This window comes from Echeneis naucrates, chromosome 7, assembly GCF_900963305.1.
Source record: "Echeneis naucrates chromosome 7, fEcheNa1.1, whole genome shotgun sequence".
Taxonomy (NCBI): Eukaryota; Metazoa; Chordata; class Actinopteri; order Carangiformes; family Echeneidae; genus Echeneis; species Echeneis naucrates.
The window spans coordinates 5,575,090-5,592,418 of record NC_042517.1 but is presented as its reverse complement, the minus strand read 5'-3'; the positions used below and the strand labels follow the sequence as shown (position 1 = coordinate 5,592,418).

General features: G+C 40.8%; 3 protein-coding genes across 9 annotated transcripts in view; 2 read left to right on the top strand and 1 right to left on the bottom strand.

Annotated features, from left to right (window-relative positions):
- Positions 1-31: 31 nt before the first annotated feature.
- On the top strand, positions 32-2,884 carry LOC115046687 (uncharacterized). 2 transcript variants are annotated; one of them, XM_029507210.1, is made up of 5 exons: positions 32-344; positions 609-687; positions 988-1,230; positions 1,337-1,584; positions 2,787-2,884. In XM_029507210.1, the coding sequence occupies exons 1-5, from the start codon at positions 324-326 to the stop codon at positions 2,811-2,813; spliced, it is 618 nt and encodes a 205-aa protein (XP_029363070.1). In that variant the 5' UTR covers positions 32-323; the 3' UTR covers positions 2,814-2,884. The 2 variants fall into 2 exon arrangements, with proteins under 2 accessions (XP_029363070.1, XP_029363071.1); XM_029507211.1 differs by lacking the exon at positions 2,787-2,884 and having other exon boundaries at positions 1,337-1,626.
- A 58-nt stretch (positions 2,885-2,942) lies between these two features.
- On the top strand, positions 2,943-7,034 carry LOC115045876 (2-epi-5-epi-valiolone synthase-like). The gene is made up of 5 exons (XM_029505825.1): positions 2,943-3,100; positions 3,655-4,285; positions 5,265-5,507; positions 5,611-5,863; positions 5,940-7,034. Exons 1-5 carry the CDS (start codon positions 2,973-2,975, stop codon positions 6,026-6,028), a joined length of 1,344 nt encoding a protein of 447 aa, XP_029361685.1. The 5' UTR covers positions 2,943-2,972; the 3' UTR covers positions 6,029-7,034.
- LOC115045875 (microphthalmia-associated transcription factor) overlaps positions 6,131-17,329 on the bottom strand; it is a 26,028-nt gene continuing 14,829 nt past the window's right edge. For 3 of the 6 annotated variants that reach the window (XM_029505818.1, XM_029505820.1, XM_029505823.1), the window contains exons 3-10: positions 13,524-13,739; positions 13,318-13,413; positions 12,643-12,760; positions 12,290-12,382; positions 12,148-12,204; positions 11,880-11,955; positions 10,581-10,728; positions 6,131-10,182 (exon numbers count right to left, since the gene is read on the bottom strand). In XM_029505818.1, the coding sequence (XP_029361678.1) occupies positions 9,787-10,182; positions 10,581-10,728; positions 11,880-11,955; positions 12,148-12,204; positions 12,290-12,382; positions 12,643-12,760; positions 13,318-13,413; positions 13,524-13,739 (1,200 nt within the window). In that variant the 3' untranslated portion in view covers positions 6,131-9,786. The remainder of the gene's footprint in view (positions 10,183-10,580; positions 10,729-11,879; positions 11,956-12,147; positions 12,205-12,289; positions 12,383-12,642; positions 12,761-13,317; positions 13,414-13,523; positions 13,740-17,329) is intronic. The other 3 variants (XM_029505821.1, XM_029505822.1, XM_029505824.1) reach the window with 2 other exon arrangements.

The window sequence follows — 17,329 nt, the reverse complement described above, 5'->3', positions numbered from 1 at the left end:
TGAAGATCAGGAAAAAAATCTGGATGAAATCTTACTGCATTTTATTATCGAACTATTAATATCGGTCTTGCCTGTCGTTACTTTGAAAACTCTGATGATGGATAAGTGGCTTGGCTTGAATTTCTGAGGATCTATTACCATAATTGAGTGGACCACCTGGGCATTCTGCCATCACAGATCTGTAGTTGTGCTTCCTGGCCGTCAATTATTGATCAATGAGGAGTGTGCTCACAATGTGGGTGTGCATGTGATGATGGGATGGATGTACTTGAGCTCATCCTCAGAGGCGTTGCGGCTGCAGATGCTGCAGTCTCCGCTGTTGGATGGTTAACCCGTTCAGACAGGTAATCTTTACAAATCTTTTAAATATATATATATTTTTTAATTTTATTTAAATGTCTACTTTCTTTCCACCCATTTACATTTTCTGTCTGTTAAGTCAAATGAGTGTATCATCTCCTGCATTATTCTTATAATTAACTCCAATGCAGACTGTTGCAGCTTTTTATAGTCTGAACAAAGGTAGTTCTAATCTGATGCATTTAAACTGCTGCTCTGCATGTGTTTCTTAATGCATTTCTGTTCTCCCAACTTTTGCCCTGCACAAGATGACAACTCCCTCAAAGCCTCCCGTGAACGATCAGGACTGCATGAAGCTGGAGGAGCTCGGCGACCATGTTTCTGATGGTAGGCTGTTCTGACTCGAGACATGGCGCATGCCCAAGTGTTAATGGGGGGAATGTTCACAGAATACATTTTCAACCCTGGGAAACGAGATCCAAATAAAAACTTGCTAATCAATACTCTTCTGTAGAGCAGCCCTCCTCCATTATCCATCTCACCTCCCTGATGTGCCTCCTGTTCATCGTCCTCTGAAGAATTCAAACTGCCAAACTGCCTTTTGTTTTTTTTCCTCTCCATACCACCAGTAAATAGCCTGTGCCTCTGAAACCTTCTCATCCATTTCTTGCATCATCCTTTCTAAAGGAAACACCTCCAAGAAGGCCACTTGCAGTCCACCAAAGAACATCATGGACAGCTTCAGTGGTGCACGCAGACTCAGCACCATCGCAGAGCAAGAATCAGACAGGCCGGATGGCGATCCCAGTTCCCATGAGGCCCTGGGTGGCAGCGAGTGGGGCGGTTCCACCTTCTCTGTGTGTTCTGACAAGTTCAGGAGCAGCGGCAGCCGTTTTTCATCCAATGATTCATACCTGCCTGGCAGCGGAGGTACTGTTTGACTTCTAAAACTGCAGTGTCAATCAACAACTCTGTACTTCTGATTCTGAATTATCTCTTTCTTCCTCTCGTTCTTGCATGGCCCCACCACCACCAGAGGACTGTGCAACGCTCCTGCTGGCCTGTCTCTACTGTCGTTTCCACGAGTTAATGGTCCTGCTGCCGGATACATGTGAGAGGGCAGTGAGCCGCTGTTTCCCTTCGTACAGATACATCATGGCGTCCAGCGAGAGGGAGCAGCAGGCGAAGGACTGCTGCAATTACGAGCTGGAGCTGGACTGTGGTTTCTGTGGCTCCTGCCAGGATGCAGGAGACCTTCTAGAGCTGGCCATGGAGATCTCAGAGGTGTGCTACCGCTAATACAACCCCTCCCCACTTCAATTTACTATTCAATTTTTTTTTTTTTTACTCTGCTCTCTACAACAAACTTCAAACACAATCATACATTTTTAAAAACCTTTCAAAAAAAAAAAAAAAAAACAACTGTTCAACTCACAGCATCATTGTCTCATGCATATTCACGTATGCACAATAATTGCCTGCATTGCCAAAGGTGTTTTTTTTTTTTTCCCTATATTGGCCTCGTATGGAAATTAGCTGGAGCTCGTGTGCCTCACATTATTCAAGCAGATAGCTATTGCCACTGTTTGTAACAATGAAGAATTGGCTGTGATCACAACAATAAAAAATGCTCTTGGAGTATTTGTGTCAGCCGCCACACTTTGTATTTGTTTTTTGTTTTTTTTTTGTACAATTCTCTAACAAAGAGAAAAACTAAAACTTTGATAGAAAAGATACTTGCACATTTCCAGTGATGGTGTCTGGATAAAGTGAAACACTGCTGCACTGACGTTTATGATGTTTACAACCCAAGGTACAATCCCACACACCTCTGACACCCACACCACGACATCTGAGTGCTCCATTCATTTGCTTTGCTGTAATCCTCTGTTTGCTCGTGGGCAATTAATATTTCATCACAATCTTTCCATCTTTGTGAATTTTTTTTTTCAGTTTCAATTCTTCAAAGCCACATATCACATTATTACCAATTAGATGGGCTTGGATGAAATACAACGTGCAAAGGCTTTATCTCTAATGTCATATCCTTGTGATCAATTGATGCTGAATAGATTCCTTCAGTGTTACTGCAATTCATTATATTCATTCTAGTTATGATGTAATAATGTTGAGATGATTCCTTGAACGCCTAGTTAATTCTTCTAACAATTTTATATATTTTAATGGTTCTTGGTACCAAATCTTAACATATGTGTACATTAATCCAGTTTATTAGCTGAAAGATTTGTCAACTGTTGTGAATGATCGAACCCAATAATATAAAATCCAACTGCATCCTTTAAGGGTGTAATTCACTTTACACTTCGCTTCGATTCATTTTGGTACAATGTATTTAAAGATGGATTTATTCCTTCAATTTAAATTTAATTCATTGGCTGGCTTCATCTTAATGTTAAATTCATTCATTGAAGAGAAAAAGTTATCTGTGTGTAATCAGGTTTTTTCGTCCTCATCTGTTTTTGCAGCCTCACTCGCTGCACCAAGACAAGTAATCAGATGCCCACCACGCAGTCCTGTCGGTGGACAGGAGATCAGGGTGTTATGTATGCCGAGCCACGGTCACGTCCGCTTCACTCACATCGTTTGTGTTTCTGGTGTTGCTCCATAAAACATAAAACAAGCCTTCTGGGAGGCCGAGGCTTACAGGGAGCATGCTTTCAAATCTCAACTCCGGCCATTCACAGCAAGCTAAATTTAATCTGGTCCAAGTGAAGGGAACGTGGATCAGACAACCTGAGCAGAGCCAGCTGGCAGAAGGAAAGTTATCAGATGCTGAAATGTAAGTACTGAATGCAAACTGAGCCGTCATACATTTATATTTTATTTATTTATTTTTTTGTAATTTATTATAGGACGTATAATGTTAAGGCGTCTGTATGTTTACTGCTAAACTCATAGTCAGGTTATTTACACATTAATAAGATAATTATTTTATGCAGTCTTAATGCAGCTTTCTTAATTTCTTCAGAGTTTGCTTTCATGTGCTGCATGTTCATTGCACTGTTTGCTTCATGGCCAAATATTCATAACCAAGTTCACCTCCACGGACTCGGGGAGGAGAAATACCTTTCTATTTTAGGCTGAGGTCGCTCATGTGTGAAACATGTGGAGTAGTGTTGAAAGAAATATTCAGACCGTCGACTTTTAAAGCCCTTGAAAACTTATTTTCTCTAATTGGATCATATTTAAATAATATACTCTTTGAGCAGTTTTGGTGTTTTCACATGACACAATGCGAGTAAATGCCTCAACAGCAAATCTCTACACAAAACTTTGACCTTTAATTAATAAAACCTTCTCTTTTTTTTGTCTTTCATCGCTAACTGTCTTCAGCAGTCAGAACAAGTCAGAAAATGGACTTTTGTGGACGGTGGTCAGCCCCATCATATTCAGCTACAGAGTCATCCAGTGCAGAAACATATTGGATCCAGGAAATGATACGCTGCTCTGGGGTCATTTAGGAGATGAGGAGCTAAAAGGTACTTTAAGTAACTCTAAACCTCTGAGACGATTTGTTGTCATCGATGAAACTGTCAATCATCTGTATGGCTCTCAGGTTGCTCAGTATTTTAAGGCCAGAAAAACTGTGTGCAAGATCCTCCCTCTTCCCACCACAGAGGAGAACAAAGGTTTGGAGTTAGTGACCAGGATCCTGGAGCAGGTCCATGAGTTTGGTATTGACAGGCGCTCTGAGCCAATCATAGCCATCGGCGGTGGGGTTTGTCTGGATGTGGTGGGTTTGGCGGCCTCTCTCTACCGCCGGAGGACGCCGTACATCCGGGTGCCCACCACTTTGCTCTCTTATGTGGATGCCAGCGTGGGGGCAAAAACTGGGGTCAACTTTGCTGGCGGGAAAAACAAGCTGGGGAGTTACGTCCCACCGGTGGCGACTTTCTTAGATCGCTCGTTCTTCCAAACCCTTCCACCACGTCAGATCTCCAATGGGATGGCCGAGATGTTAAAGGTGCTTGTCACTGCATGGCCATTGATCAGGAGTCTCGCATGTGGGAGCCCTGAGATAACTCACTGCCGACCGTTTTTCAGAGCATAAAACATGTTGGCCAGACTGATTTAGTGATTAAGTGACATTGGCTGGTGTTACCCCTCATACGTTGATTAACCAGCCTGCTTGTTTGCACACTCAGGCCCAGAAATCTGATGAGGATTCAGTTCTTCATTCTGTTGTATTTCGATCCGTGAATATTGTGCCCACAAGTTCATCATCTATTGTATGTGCACGCCTTCTTCGCACCACAAGTTCAGGTCGGGGCCCCGCAAGCACCTGAACGCACCTTCAAGAAAGACAAGGATTTCAAACTGCAGTGAAATGAGACCTGATCCATCTCATTGGAATTAGCTTATTTCTTAAAGCTCATTTTCATTGATTTTGAAGATTTACCAATTCAAACTGCTGCTGTCTTGTTGCTGAGACCACAACAATAGTTTGCAAAAGCATACATGCATATATGTGCTGTGTAATGGAACACACCGACAGTGGTGCTTGTTTTGCATCATGCATCATTGTTTTGTTTCAGCCGACTGATCTGACTCTTCCCAAACTACAGTTTTGACAAGATTGAACAGACTTTACCGTCTCACAACAGCTTTGGTTTAAGCTTAAGGCCTAATGCCTCCGCAGCCTTTGAGCCACGGCTCAACAAAGACATGCACAGTCATGATTTTGTAACATCGCAACTAGTTTAGTTCAATATGCAACTTTAGAAACCAACACTATTTTTTACGTTCACTGATCCTTAATATATATATGTTTGTGTGTGTGTGTGTGTTCATTAACAGTCTGAATCTGAACAATTTTCAGCAGTGTGCATTACACTAAAACCAAATGCATGTGATTAAAATATTATAGTGCTGCAGTTTATAACGGGCTGCGTGTGTTCCTACTGTTCGTCTGACTGCTGTAACTGTCCCATTTTCCCTCTGAGATGGCTCTGATGAAGCACCGCGGCCTGTTCGAGCTGCTGGAGGCCGAGGGGAGGAAGCTGCTGCACACCAAGCTGCAGTCATGTGAGAGCAACAACGACGTTTCTGAGCATGAAGACTGCGCTACAGCATCCACCCGCATCGCCATAGAAACAATGCTGGAGGAACTGGCTCCTAACTTGTGGGAGGATGATTTGGACAGGCTGGTTGATTTTGGCCACCTCATCAGCCCTGAATTAGAAATGGTGAAGAAGTGCTCTCTGTTTCTTTAAAACAAACAAACCTGAGAGGTCATTTGAGACTTTGAACTTGCCCAGATACACATCTCCATCTTTTCTGACTGCACAGTGCGTGTTGCCTGCGTTACTTCACGGGGAGGCGGTCAACATCGACATGGCCTTCATGGTGTACGTGGCCCACCAGAGGGGGCTGCTGACGGCAGATGAGAAGGAACGCATCGTCCAGTGCATGCTGGGCCTGGAGCTGCCCGTGTGGCACCAGGACTGCACCCTGGCCCTGGTGCAGAAATCCCTCAGGGAGCGTGTGAAGCACTCCGGCGGCTCCGTGAGGATGCCTCTCCCCACAGGACTGGGACAAGCAGGTATGATAATGAACTTAACTTTGTAAATACAGCTGAAACACAATTCTGTCTGTGATGGACATCTTTCTTTTCATAGAAATCTTCCATGACATGATTGAGGATAATATCCTCCACCAAGCTTACCAGAAATGGACAGATGAGCTTTCTGACTCTGGGAACAAATGAATATCCTTTAAGTGTCCTCATTTATTATTCACAAAGAGTATATAAGCGTTCATATAAAAGTTTTATTACACATAGTAACGATCAGTTATTAATACATTGGTCAACAGCATTAACCGATTTGGTGGGTTGTTTAAGCAGATAATAGCTGACTTCATTATCATAATAATAATACACTTGTGATTAAACTGTAAAATAACTTGTATACCTGTCATGAATGCTAAAAAGGTGAGACTTAATGAAGAAACACGCGAGCTCCAGCAACATTCAAATAAAACGTTTAATATTTCTCACAACATTGTTTCCACATCTGAGTACCGACGAGTTTGCGTTCACTAATCTGAAACCAGTGCATACAGTAAATAATGGCTACATTCACCTCATACAAACTGTAACAATAGGAACAGTAGCAACATCAGCAGAGAACCTGTCCGGATGAACCACAGGGAGGAGGGTGAGCAGAGCTTTAGTGGATCTTCATTAGTGGTTGACCCATAATGTGCTGTAATTACTGGTGGTGGTGAGGTTCATTATGAGAAGTCAGCCACGGTAACAGTTTTAAATTTAGTGCGGTCATACGTCGATGCATACGTTCGTTCTGACAAGTCACATTTCAGGATGTAAATGATTTATACGTCGCTGATGTGGGTTCAGTCACAGGCCTGTTTGTGCTGGGGCTCAGGTGGGAAAGATCTTAAATCAGCGTCCACTTCCATCCTTTCAGCAGAGCTGTAGAGGCTCGGTGTGTGTCAGTGGTCAGTGTTCGATCAGTGCTTGGCTGTGACTTCACATATATTGTTATGATGCTACACACGTAGATTGTGTGATTACAACTGAGCAAAATGCATCAGCTCATGGAGACTAAGGTGCATCTAAAACCTCTGGCGGAAAAGAAAAGGCCACTTCGAAGAGCTGGAGTTAAGATTCCTGTATACTGTTGTCTCAGTTTCTTCTCACCTCTGTGTTAAAGAATGAAGTTTCATAATTGACTTCATGCGTTTGTATGAAAACCAACAAAAGGTGCATCAAATAAGCTGCTGATAGAGTCAAAACCATTCTGAGCATTCAGTACCATTTTGGAAAGCACTGTTTTAAGTGTGGAATTAGACCTTTGCAACGATGAAACAAAATGCACCGCAGAAATAAAAAGGCGCTCCAAAGTGTTCTATATTAAAAAGAGATCATCAAATAAATAATCACTAAGCACTGAAATGATCAAAGGTCCGACCTGCTGAGGGATTGCCAGCAATATTAAAACTTCATCCAGACAATGATGAGACCATCTGAACCAAATGTCATCCAACAGCAGTCAGGCCAAATTACTGTCATCCCCAGAGCGAAAACATGGCAGTGAAACCACAGAATGATCTTTCTTAAAATATATTATCGCAGCTACAATCATTAGTACGAAGTGCTATTGTTGTCATTCTTATTTCCGTAGCTTTGTTTTAGTTTGTGGTGACAGTATATGAAATAAGAACAGATGTTTGATAAAAGGCACTTTCAAATAAATATATCTTTACTCAAATAGCAACAAAATGAATAAAACTCTGCTGCTATGAGAATGAGAACCAAAAAATAACGTTCACCAGTATAAATTTTAATAACTTAGAAAATCATTTTAAAAATTCAGTTGTTCCATTGTAGCTTTTGCATTATTTACTTTTATGATTATTTATTTCACAACAACTGTTTTATTTATTTTGTTTTAAGCACTTTGGTCTTTTGGTTCTTTTACTGTTATCTGACTAAAGGCCCCATCCTACTGTCCTTTCATGTAACACAGCACTCTTCAGGTTAATCTGTGAAGCACCAAACTCCGATACAAACATCAACAAAACGTCACATTGCTCTTCTTACATCACCATGGTAACAGAAACAACTGTAAGGCACTTAAACCAATTCAAAAGATAATCGTCTCGATTCTGTTTTAGGATAATTCATAAGGAGATCACATTGTTAAGACACCATGCTGCTCCACAGGCACAACTTCAGCCGTTGCATAGTTTAACCAAATGGACGCTCTGTTTATGGCAGGTAGTCCTCAATAAAGGCATACTGACGCAATGTTGCAACTGGCTACAACTGCTGAATTATACCACAACCATACACCACCGAGAATCCACGATCACGTCATACGATAATCTGTATGCATTTGAAAAGCCAACTACAATAGATAGTTTATACCTAGATTAAAAAAAAAAAAAAAAAAGGGCAAACAAACCACGTTTCAATTTACAGAGGTCATTCCAGTGTTTTGACAATGTTGTGCATTTCATACAAAATCCCAATGCAGTCTCCTTATACTCCATGGCAATATAAATGTTCACATAATGGAAAAAAAACTAAACAAACATCCTGAATGTGAGATGTCATTGCAGTGATGTAAGACAAAAAAAAAATAAAAAACCAAAACAAACCAAAAAAATAATTAATGAAAACTGAACTGATGACTATTTCATACATTAATGGCATATTGGCAGAATTATCGAAGAAGTGAAATCAGCCTCTTGTGTATGTCAACACTGCTATCACCATAATTTGGACTTGAGCTAAGATTCTATTAGTTTTGAGACTCAACATTAAAAAAAATAAAAAATAAAAATGTAGTTGATTTCCTTCAGTAAAATATTTTTGAAGTTTTGGCAGTAAGGAATGTATTGGTAATATATACCAGTCAGCCACTACATTAAATCCACCAACATGTAATGTAAATTGTGTTGATTATCTTATTACAATGGCACCTGATACGGCAGGTGATGTGTTAATGGCTAGTGGTCGTACCTGGTACCTTCTGCTGGGTGGTGGAGGCACGCTGATGCCTGTATGGTGGAAACTGACCTTGCTCTCTTGATACCGGGTTGTTGTGCTTTATTTTGACATTATGGAACCAAATAAAAAGTGAAATAACCAATTAGCGATGCTGTTTTGTTCATCTGGTCTAGAACCAGATGTTTTAGCTTAGGATTGTTTTTAATGTGCTTTTTATTCGTCTCAGGCTCTTTTAAAAAGAGCTGTTATAAATTAGTTTTTAAGGGGAATGTGTACACGAAGTCCTGTTTACATAGATACATAAATAAGATCAAATCTACAAATGATTAATATTTGTCAAGGACAAAATTTCAACTGGAAGACTGACAAGGACTCAGCTAACAGCCAAAACATGTGCATAGCAATACAACATTGTGCATACACATCTTAATAAGGCATTGGCACATTCAAGTTCAATCTAAGACACAAGGAGTGTAAAGCACTATAGTAATAAATACACTTTTTCCTTCTATTATTGCTAGTGATTTAAAAAGCAGTGTTCATCTCACCACATAATGTCTACATATCTGACCATGATTTATAACTTCCCTAGATTCTTTGGAATCAATAGAAATAAACATAAACTAGCCTCTATCGAAAGATAAATGTATATTTTTTTAAATAGAAAAACTTCTATTTTTGTAACTCATTGTCATCAAAGTATTGATTAAAGCAAACAGACTTTAAAATCAGTCCTTGAAATCAAGTTGAGGGCTTGAAAAGACAAAAATACCACAGGAAACTAAGAAAGAATAAAATGAAAAAAAAAACATGAATGGAAAAAGATTTGATACATGTAAACACGGGTGGGGGGGGACAACAACGCGACAAACCGTAGACAATGACAAAGAGGAGAAGTCTGTCCGGCAGCTCGGAGTGAGTTAGCTGCTGACAGGAAGGCGTGCAGCAGGGGGAGTTTTAGCAGGCCACGGGTCTTCCAGGAGGGGGTGCTAACAGCCCTGCTCATTCTCATCCATGCTTACACTGCTCTTGCGGCTGCTGTCCTTTGAGGTGTCTGGGGAGACGGACGAGAGTAAAGGGTCCCCCCCTCTCACTGGGGACAAGGTGTCTTCCATGAGGATGTCGTTCAGTTTGGAGCTCGGCTTGCTGTGAACGCTGTAGTGGCCCTCTGGGAAGTTTGGGTGGCCTTCGTTTAGCTCCAGGGTGCTGGGTGGTTCGGGAGTGCAGGCGGGGTGGTGTGGGTGATGGGGCTGGAAAGAGTACAGGTCCTGATGGCAGTCCTCCAGGGCCGGCTCCTGCTTGATGGTCCGGGCCCCGAGTTCGGCAGAGCAGAGCGCCGAGGATGCGATCGCCAGCCCGTGAGCCCGGGCCTGCATCTCTAACTCCTGTAAATCCCACAGACGGACACTCAGTGAATCCTGCTGGCTTCCTATCGGTCATAAATTCACTGTTGTGTCAGGACTTTAGTCTTTGTTGTTGGTTTTGCTTGGTTGCTGTTCAAAAACTTTTAAGAGCCTTTGAAAACTGGTTTCTCCAGTAAAGCCATGTCTGGATCTGGCTGATTGAGCAATGCACCTCTACATTTTGTAATTGTACATCCTCAAAAGATTCTTCTTTTTCCTCGGACAACATGCTGCTCTACTTAATTAGTGCTAACGTAGCTGACCAATCAACGTCTGCTGAGCTGAATCCCGATTCTGATTCTCTTAGTTACAAGATCATGGTTTAAACAGCTGCATTCAAGATGAATGAATGATAACATGGCAGCCATCGGCGTGTTTACCTGTATCCTCAGCATCAGATGTCGGTTGGCGTGCTCAAGCTTCTTCTGACGATTCTCCAGCTCCTTCGCCCTCTGCTGTTCCCGCTGAAGCTTCCTGATGTAGTCGACCGACGCCTTCAGAATGGTGCCTTTGTTCCAGCGCATATCCCTGCAGAGCACAGAGGAGCCGTTACTCTTACATCTGATTGTCTCTTGGATGTGACCGTATTGTATGCAATCAGAGCTGTCCAATTGGAAAAACTCATTATGGGTTCTCCACCAATCATTTCCTGGTACTGAAGCCTGTGCAGTGAAAACAGGAGACCTATGAGAAGAATGAGAAGAGCTGAATGCGACACGTATCCATGTATGTCACTGAGGTCAAACACAGTCATAAGGATGACCCTCAGCTCTCAGAACAACTGAAGATCATGGCGGACGTTTTGGAGGGTAAAACTGATCTTTACTACTCTAACTGGGTGAATTCCATCTTTGCAACTTTTCTGGAAGTTGTTGGATCAAAATAGTAGTTTAATAGTTTGAAGAGTTTAGGATCCTTAAGGACAGATCGTACCGATATGCTATTTATTTTTCTGGATGCATTCATGAATTTAAATGCAACGTAATGATTTCATCCTGCTTTTGGAAATGATGCATGCTGAGTAATCCTTTGCAGAGCTGTTTGTCAAAGGCAGCCTCAGAGGTTGTGTGCATGTAGATGTGACTGTGGGTGGAGCACCCAGCTGGGGTTTAGCAAAACAACCATGGTGGACAGACACAACTAAAGTGCCTGCTTGGATCTTCCCAGAACCACAGACAAGGTCAAAGGGCAGAGTGAGATTACTGTTACTTTTCAATGTTTAGGTATAATTAATAACATAATGTATAATTAATAACAGTACCACATTCAGACTTTGTGTCACTTCATAGTTAGGGGACAAACATTATAAAATTGGGCAAAAACAAAAAGGGGATTTTTTGTATGAAAACTTTGGAAGACACTGGCTTGATTTGTCTAACTCAGATTTCGGCATATTAGTTTCAGCTGAACTTTTCTTCTGTTTTTATTGCATTACGAAAGGATCTCTTCACAGGAATTGCAGCATTAACCCTCTCAGCAGAGATACAGAATCACCATTTATTTAACAGACTTCAGACAGGCTACTCTCTCAGCCTCCCCTTTCCTCGTAAAAATTTTAAATACCAAATTATTTGGTGGTTTTTTTTTTTTTTTTGGACAAAGTCTTTTACTGATTATGGTTTTCAGATCTCAAATAACACTCTTGACTAAGAGATAAACAACGGAAATTGGTAACTTACGGGTCATTTGATTTTGGAATCAAAGTTCCCAATTCCTTGATTCGATCATTGATGTTAAACCGCCTTCTCCTTTCAACTGTAGAACAAAACCAGAGAAGAAACAAATCCATGATTAACTTATAAAGAAAAAAAAACCCTCCAAAAACACAATTATAAAATTTGTGTGGATTATTTTTATAAAGTATTATAGAGTTACTTGTGGTTATAGTTAACCATAACCACAAGTATTTTTAAGCAGTCACATAGAAAAGGCGCAATTAAAACTCACTCAAATTATGGTTGTCCTTCTTCTGCCTTTCTTTTGCCAGAGCTCTTACTTCAGCTTCTGACGAGAAGAAAATGCAATTGATCAGTAAAATGAAGAGTGCGGTGCTAACATCTACATTTGAAAGCTAATTAAGCAGACATACCCACAGGAAACCCTTCAGGCCTTTGATAGTTTTCAAATTTGCCACAGGATCCAGACTTATCCAGCATATGCATGATGGCCGGGGATTGTGAAACTGCATGATAAATGATGTTGTTTTCAATATCACAAACATACGAAAAAACATGTCACAAACAGTCAACATCCCCAGCACAGAGACGGATTATAAGAACCGGGCTCGTCGTAAAAATGCTGCATTGTGGGCTGCACAACGGCTGGAGCATGTCATTTCAGATGTTCACAGGTCAGTAAGGATTTGCTAGAAACATTTTCTCTGCAGAAGTCTGGGATTTCAATAATTCTAAGGGTCATATTTGGACAGACTGTGGCGCCTACCGGAGTATTCCCTTTTGATGTTAGACAGGTTGGCAGGGCAGGAGTTGCTGATGGGCAGACCTTGCTGGGACATACCCTGATTTCCATACATGTCCATGAGGTTTGCAGGCACAGGGATCTAAGGGGACACAACAAAATGCAGATTACACCCCACTTTCCTGTACAGATACTAATCACCATCACGAGAGGAGCATGATGGGAAGGGTGGTGACATGGAGCAGGCCTTTTACACAGTGTGAAAAGTTTAACAGGTGTTGTGTTATGCAAATGAGCGTAATGTGACTGCTAAAGGAATAGCTCAGCATTCACAATGACGTATTCTTAAAGTAGATTAGAAACACTATGGGCCTATTTTATCAGTCTAGTAAATGTGAAGCTATAGCTTAGCTTAGCACAAACAGCTAGCCTAGCTCTGTACAACATATAACGTAATCTGCATTTTCATACTTCTCAGGTTTACTAATGTTTTTTTTTTTTTTTTTTTTTTTTTTTTGTATTAAGGCTTGTTTGTGTGGCTACGTCTTTAAGTTTATGCTGAAAAGCAGCGAAGGATTGGGCTGTTCTGGTCTTTTGTGCAATGCAAGCAGCTCATTCTTAAGATCCATAGAATTAGTTTTGATGCCTCTCATCACATCAAGTGAGCTCGTGCTGTGTTAAAGTGCAATGCCAACATACCGTGTTAGCCATCTGAAGTCCTGGGTCCATCAGACCGAGGATGTCATCACTGTAACTGGACTCCAGACTAATAATATCATCAATGACATCATCCATCTGAAACACAAAGACACACAAAGAGCCGTTTGGATAAGAAGGATTAAAAAAAAAAAAAAGGTGTGTTCTTTGTAAGTCAACACGAGATGATTCTGAATTTAACCACTCACTTCTCTCTCGCAGTTAGAGCTCAGGGTCAGTAAGGCCATTGGGCTGTTGGGGGCACTGTTGCCCGGCCCTGGCGGCATGCCCCCGTGGTCAGAGGACTGGTTGGGGCAGGGCAAGCTCAACGCCTGAGAGCCAAGCTTCCCCAGGTACTGCTTCACCTGCTGCTGCTGCGAGCGCTGGATGTGGTATTTGGTTGGGTTCTCCAGGTGAGTCTGGACCTGGTGATCGAGGGAGAGGAGGACGTGGATAAAATACAGAGATGGTTTGAGTTAGTGGCAGGAAAGATATCTGAGGAATGGAGCTGACAGGTAACTCATTAGAAATGCTGCTTGTTTAGAAATAAATCGTGTACATAAGCACCTTGCTCATACTGATATGAAATGACAGACCGGTAAGCATTCTCGTCACACTTTATATTTCTTAAACACGTTTTCTTTCAAAGTCTCATTTTGCTAGATTAAAACAGCTCTAAACATAAAATTATCTCAAAGTCTTGCCCGTTCCTCCCAGTAATTCATAGTAGCAACTATAATATTAAAATATCAGATTGCAGACCCTACAATGAATTATACGTTTTTCTTTTGAGAGGCCGTCAGAAGTTGTTGTCTTAAGAGTGTCAGAAGTAAACATTTCCTCAACTGGTTTTCTGCTTTGCTGCATTCAGAGTTCACGTTATCAACAGCAAAAATGACGCACACCCCTCTCTGCTCTCCCCATTTATGGAGAAATTTCGGTGGATCATTAATCCCCACGCAGCATTAATGGTCCAGAAAAAACACTGCAGGCAAATAAACAAACTTCAGAGACAGTGTTTGTTCAGTTGCTCATTTTTAAATGGAGCGGAGCTGCTGTGCTACAGTATATTTTGACACCTTCCCGTGTTTTGCCTGTAGTTTTTGATGCAATGACAAGGACCCTAAAGCAAGTTGATCACTAATACATGTGTCAGTGCTGAGAATGAGCCAAATGTGCTGGCATCAACACAGCAAAGATTCAAATAATTATAAACAACAGATAAAACAGAATGTAAGATTGATTTTAAACATACCTCATAAGGATGATATCCAAACATCTCAAACATCATAGTCAACTGATCCGATCCAATAAGAAAGGATAAGCAAACTAAAGAGTGCTCCAAATGCTTCCTTCTTGATGACACCAGAAGACTAAGCTGGTTAGCATGAGGACACATTCAGCTCGTCTTTTAAAAGGCAAAAAAGTAATTAGTTATGCATGTCAAAGAATCTCATTGCAATACAATGAGCCTTTTCAAATTTGTGTTGTTTTATGTAAAATCTGAATTTATTCCTTTATGGTGCATCACTTGATGTCAAGATGTGGTTCCTACAGTTAGTGCCTTTGTTTAGCAGGACTTTTTTTTAATGGGAATTTGCTTAGGGGCTGTTACTTAGCCCCATCCAGTCCTATTTGGCATGGTTTCTCAGCACTTTTCAGCACAAAGACTAAAGTCTGTTACGTCCCTGTTAGTCTGCAGTCCGTTGCTCCCTGTGCCTCAAAATTAGGTTTTGAAATCGGAAACAACACTGATGAATAGCAGCCTGGGCTACTTTGAGTTTTTCAAACGGATGTGTTTGTTCTGCTTAAAACGGATCCTTAAAAAGGATTTGGAGCTGACGAGCTCTGGATGAACTCTTAGCAACCTCTGACATTTCCTCTGCTGCTGTAATAACTGCTTCTATCGGCACATGACCGCCACAGATGAAATGACATGATTATTGAATAATCTAAAAATTTACAGATTCCAACAGCAGCAGAGATAGAAAAATTTCTTGCTTCTACATTTTATCACTCAATGTGTAATATTAGTTCAAGTGACGATCATAAAATCTGACAAGCCCACCAGTGTAATCAGTAATCATGCAGTGGAATGTTTTTTTTTTTTTTTTATTAGCCTTTAAGCTAATTAGCATTTAAAGTTATTGGCATTTTTATCTGGACAGAGAGCTGTAGACCAGGCGACCTAGTTTAGCGCTTCAGTGTATTTAGACACACACTGTATGGACTGTTCTGCCACGCTCTGGTTTTATGATGGTGCAGGATTTAGATGCTTCTCACTAAGGAAGTAATTCAGTCCAAGCATTGTGGTCACAGTTTACAACTACATTCACACCTCAACTACATTCACCCTCAATATAATACATGGCAATATAGTCAGTTATAAATGTACAAATTTCAGACAATGCTGACAGCCTGAGCGTTAAAACCTTCATGAAACATTTTGCTTTTATTGGCCTTTATCAGATAGCGGTCAGTGATTACAACCATTTAGTGATGTTATCTGACCGATTTTCTTACTGTGACTGTCTTTTCAACACATTAGAGACTTTCTCATTCTCAGATGCTTTATCATTCTTCTGGACTCATGTGAGGTAGCTTAACATACAATGTGTCCTTCAGGTGTGACTGTGCTGTAAATTGCCATTAGAGAGTCGTAAAGCTGACAGGGAGACATATTTACAGCACATCAATTACTGATTAAGAAAAACTCAGTCATGCTTTGGGCCACAGAAGAAGAAAGAGGCTCATTAGAGCTGGTCACTAATACAATCCTAAAGTGTTTACTCTGACAGGGCTATAAAAAAGTAATCATGTGATGGGAATGTTATTTAGTTTTTTTTTTTTTTAAGTCATAATCACATCCATTACAAGCACAACATTTCCTTCAGCCAAAGTCTGACATTTTAGTTAAGTTTTTGTCACACCACGGAAATGAAAAATAGCCTATCGAGGAATACTGTCCAACTCTTAAGGGAAACAATCATTAATTTATAGCTGAGTTGGAAGGAAAATCATAACCAGTGCTGCTTTAGCTTCCTAACTTCCTAACTTCTGAGGGTCAGACGTAGCCACAAAGTCATTTAGGTTGAATGTACAAAGTGAAGGTTATTGTTTATCTCATTCAAATTGCATAGATTTGTGCTTCCAGGAAAACACTTGCGGGTGTTTTGTGGAACAGTGTTTCTCCTAAAGAAACCTCAACTTGGACTTAAAGTAAAATCCTCGCACTTATTTCATTTCTGATTCTACACTATTGAATCCCAGAAGCCTAAAAATCCACCGCTGAGCCCTAACCATGGACTGCAGCTCGAGCAAACCTTTGTCTCACAGCTAAAAGGCAAACATAAGAAAAATCTTATAAAAAATTTGAATTATAGGGGCAGAATAATGTTTATTTCCTGATTCCCAATGCTGCTCCAAAGATCTCAAGACCTCTCAGACTTGCCTAGTGACCCACTTAAAGGTCCCTGATCCCAAGTTTGGAAACCACTGCAGTGTGCAGACTTGTACAGTCATATTTCTGTCATGTACAGACACAAAGACTCTGACTATCTTTCTCTGTCTGTCCTTGTCTCTTGCACACTCACACGTCGACAGAGCTGATACCTACCATTGTCCAAAGATAGAAACAAAACAAACAAACAAACAAAAAACTGAACTAAGGATTAACTGTAGGAGCCAGATACCACAGTCCCTCTCTCTCACCAAGAATAGAAACAAAGAGGTCAGGGAGGGCATTTTGCACACAGGACAAAGTCAAGGGTCGACTTGAAACCTAAAATATTACAGTAACCACAGATGTTGGTGTCTGTCTTTGAGTCCTGCACCATTCTGTCTATTATTTATTTATTTTCTTATTTTATTTCTTCATACAGACAGAGAGATTAAGGAAGAAGATAATCAGTTAATCACATCAGTGATGAAAACCGTCAGCTTCAGTCCTAATTTGAAGCTTTGCCGCTTTGGGTTCTCTCACGTGAGCATTAAATATGTTTCTTGCATCGTCTTA

Coding starts and splice junctions, on each gene's coding strand:
- LOC115046687 (XM_029507210.1), top strand. CDS start 324: ATGGTTAACCCGTTCAGACAG. Junction 688..987: donor CGGCGACCATGTTTCTGATG/GTAGGCTGTTCT, acceptor TCCTTTCTAAAG/GAAACACCTCCAAGAAGGCC. Junction 1,231..1,336: donor ATACCTGCCTGGCAGCGGAG/GTACTGTTTGAC, acceptor CACCACCACCAG/AGGACTGTGCAACGCTCCTG.
- LOC115045876 (XM_029505825.1), top strand. CDS start 2,973: ATGCTTTCAAATCTCAACTCCGGCCATTCACAGCAAGCTAAATTTAAT. Junction 5,508..5,610: donor TCAGCCCTGAATTAGAAATG/GTGAAGAAGTGC, acceptor CTGACTGCACAG/TGCGTGTTGCCTGCGTTACT. Junction 5,864..5,939: donor CACAGGACTGGGACAAGCAG/GTATGATAATGA, acceptor TTCTTTTCATAG/AAATCTTCCATGACATGATT.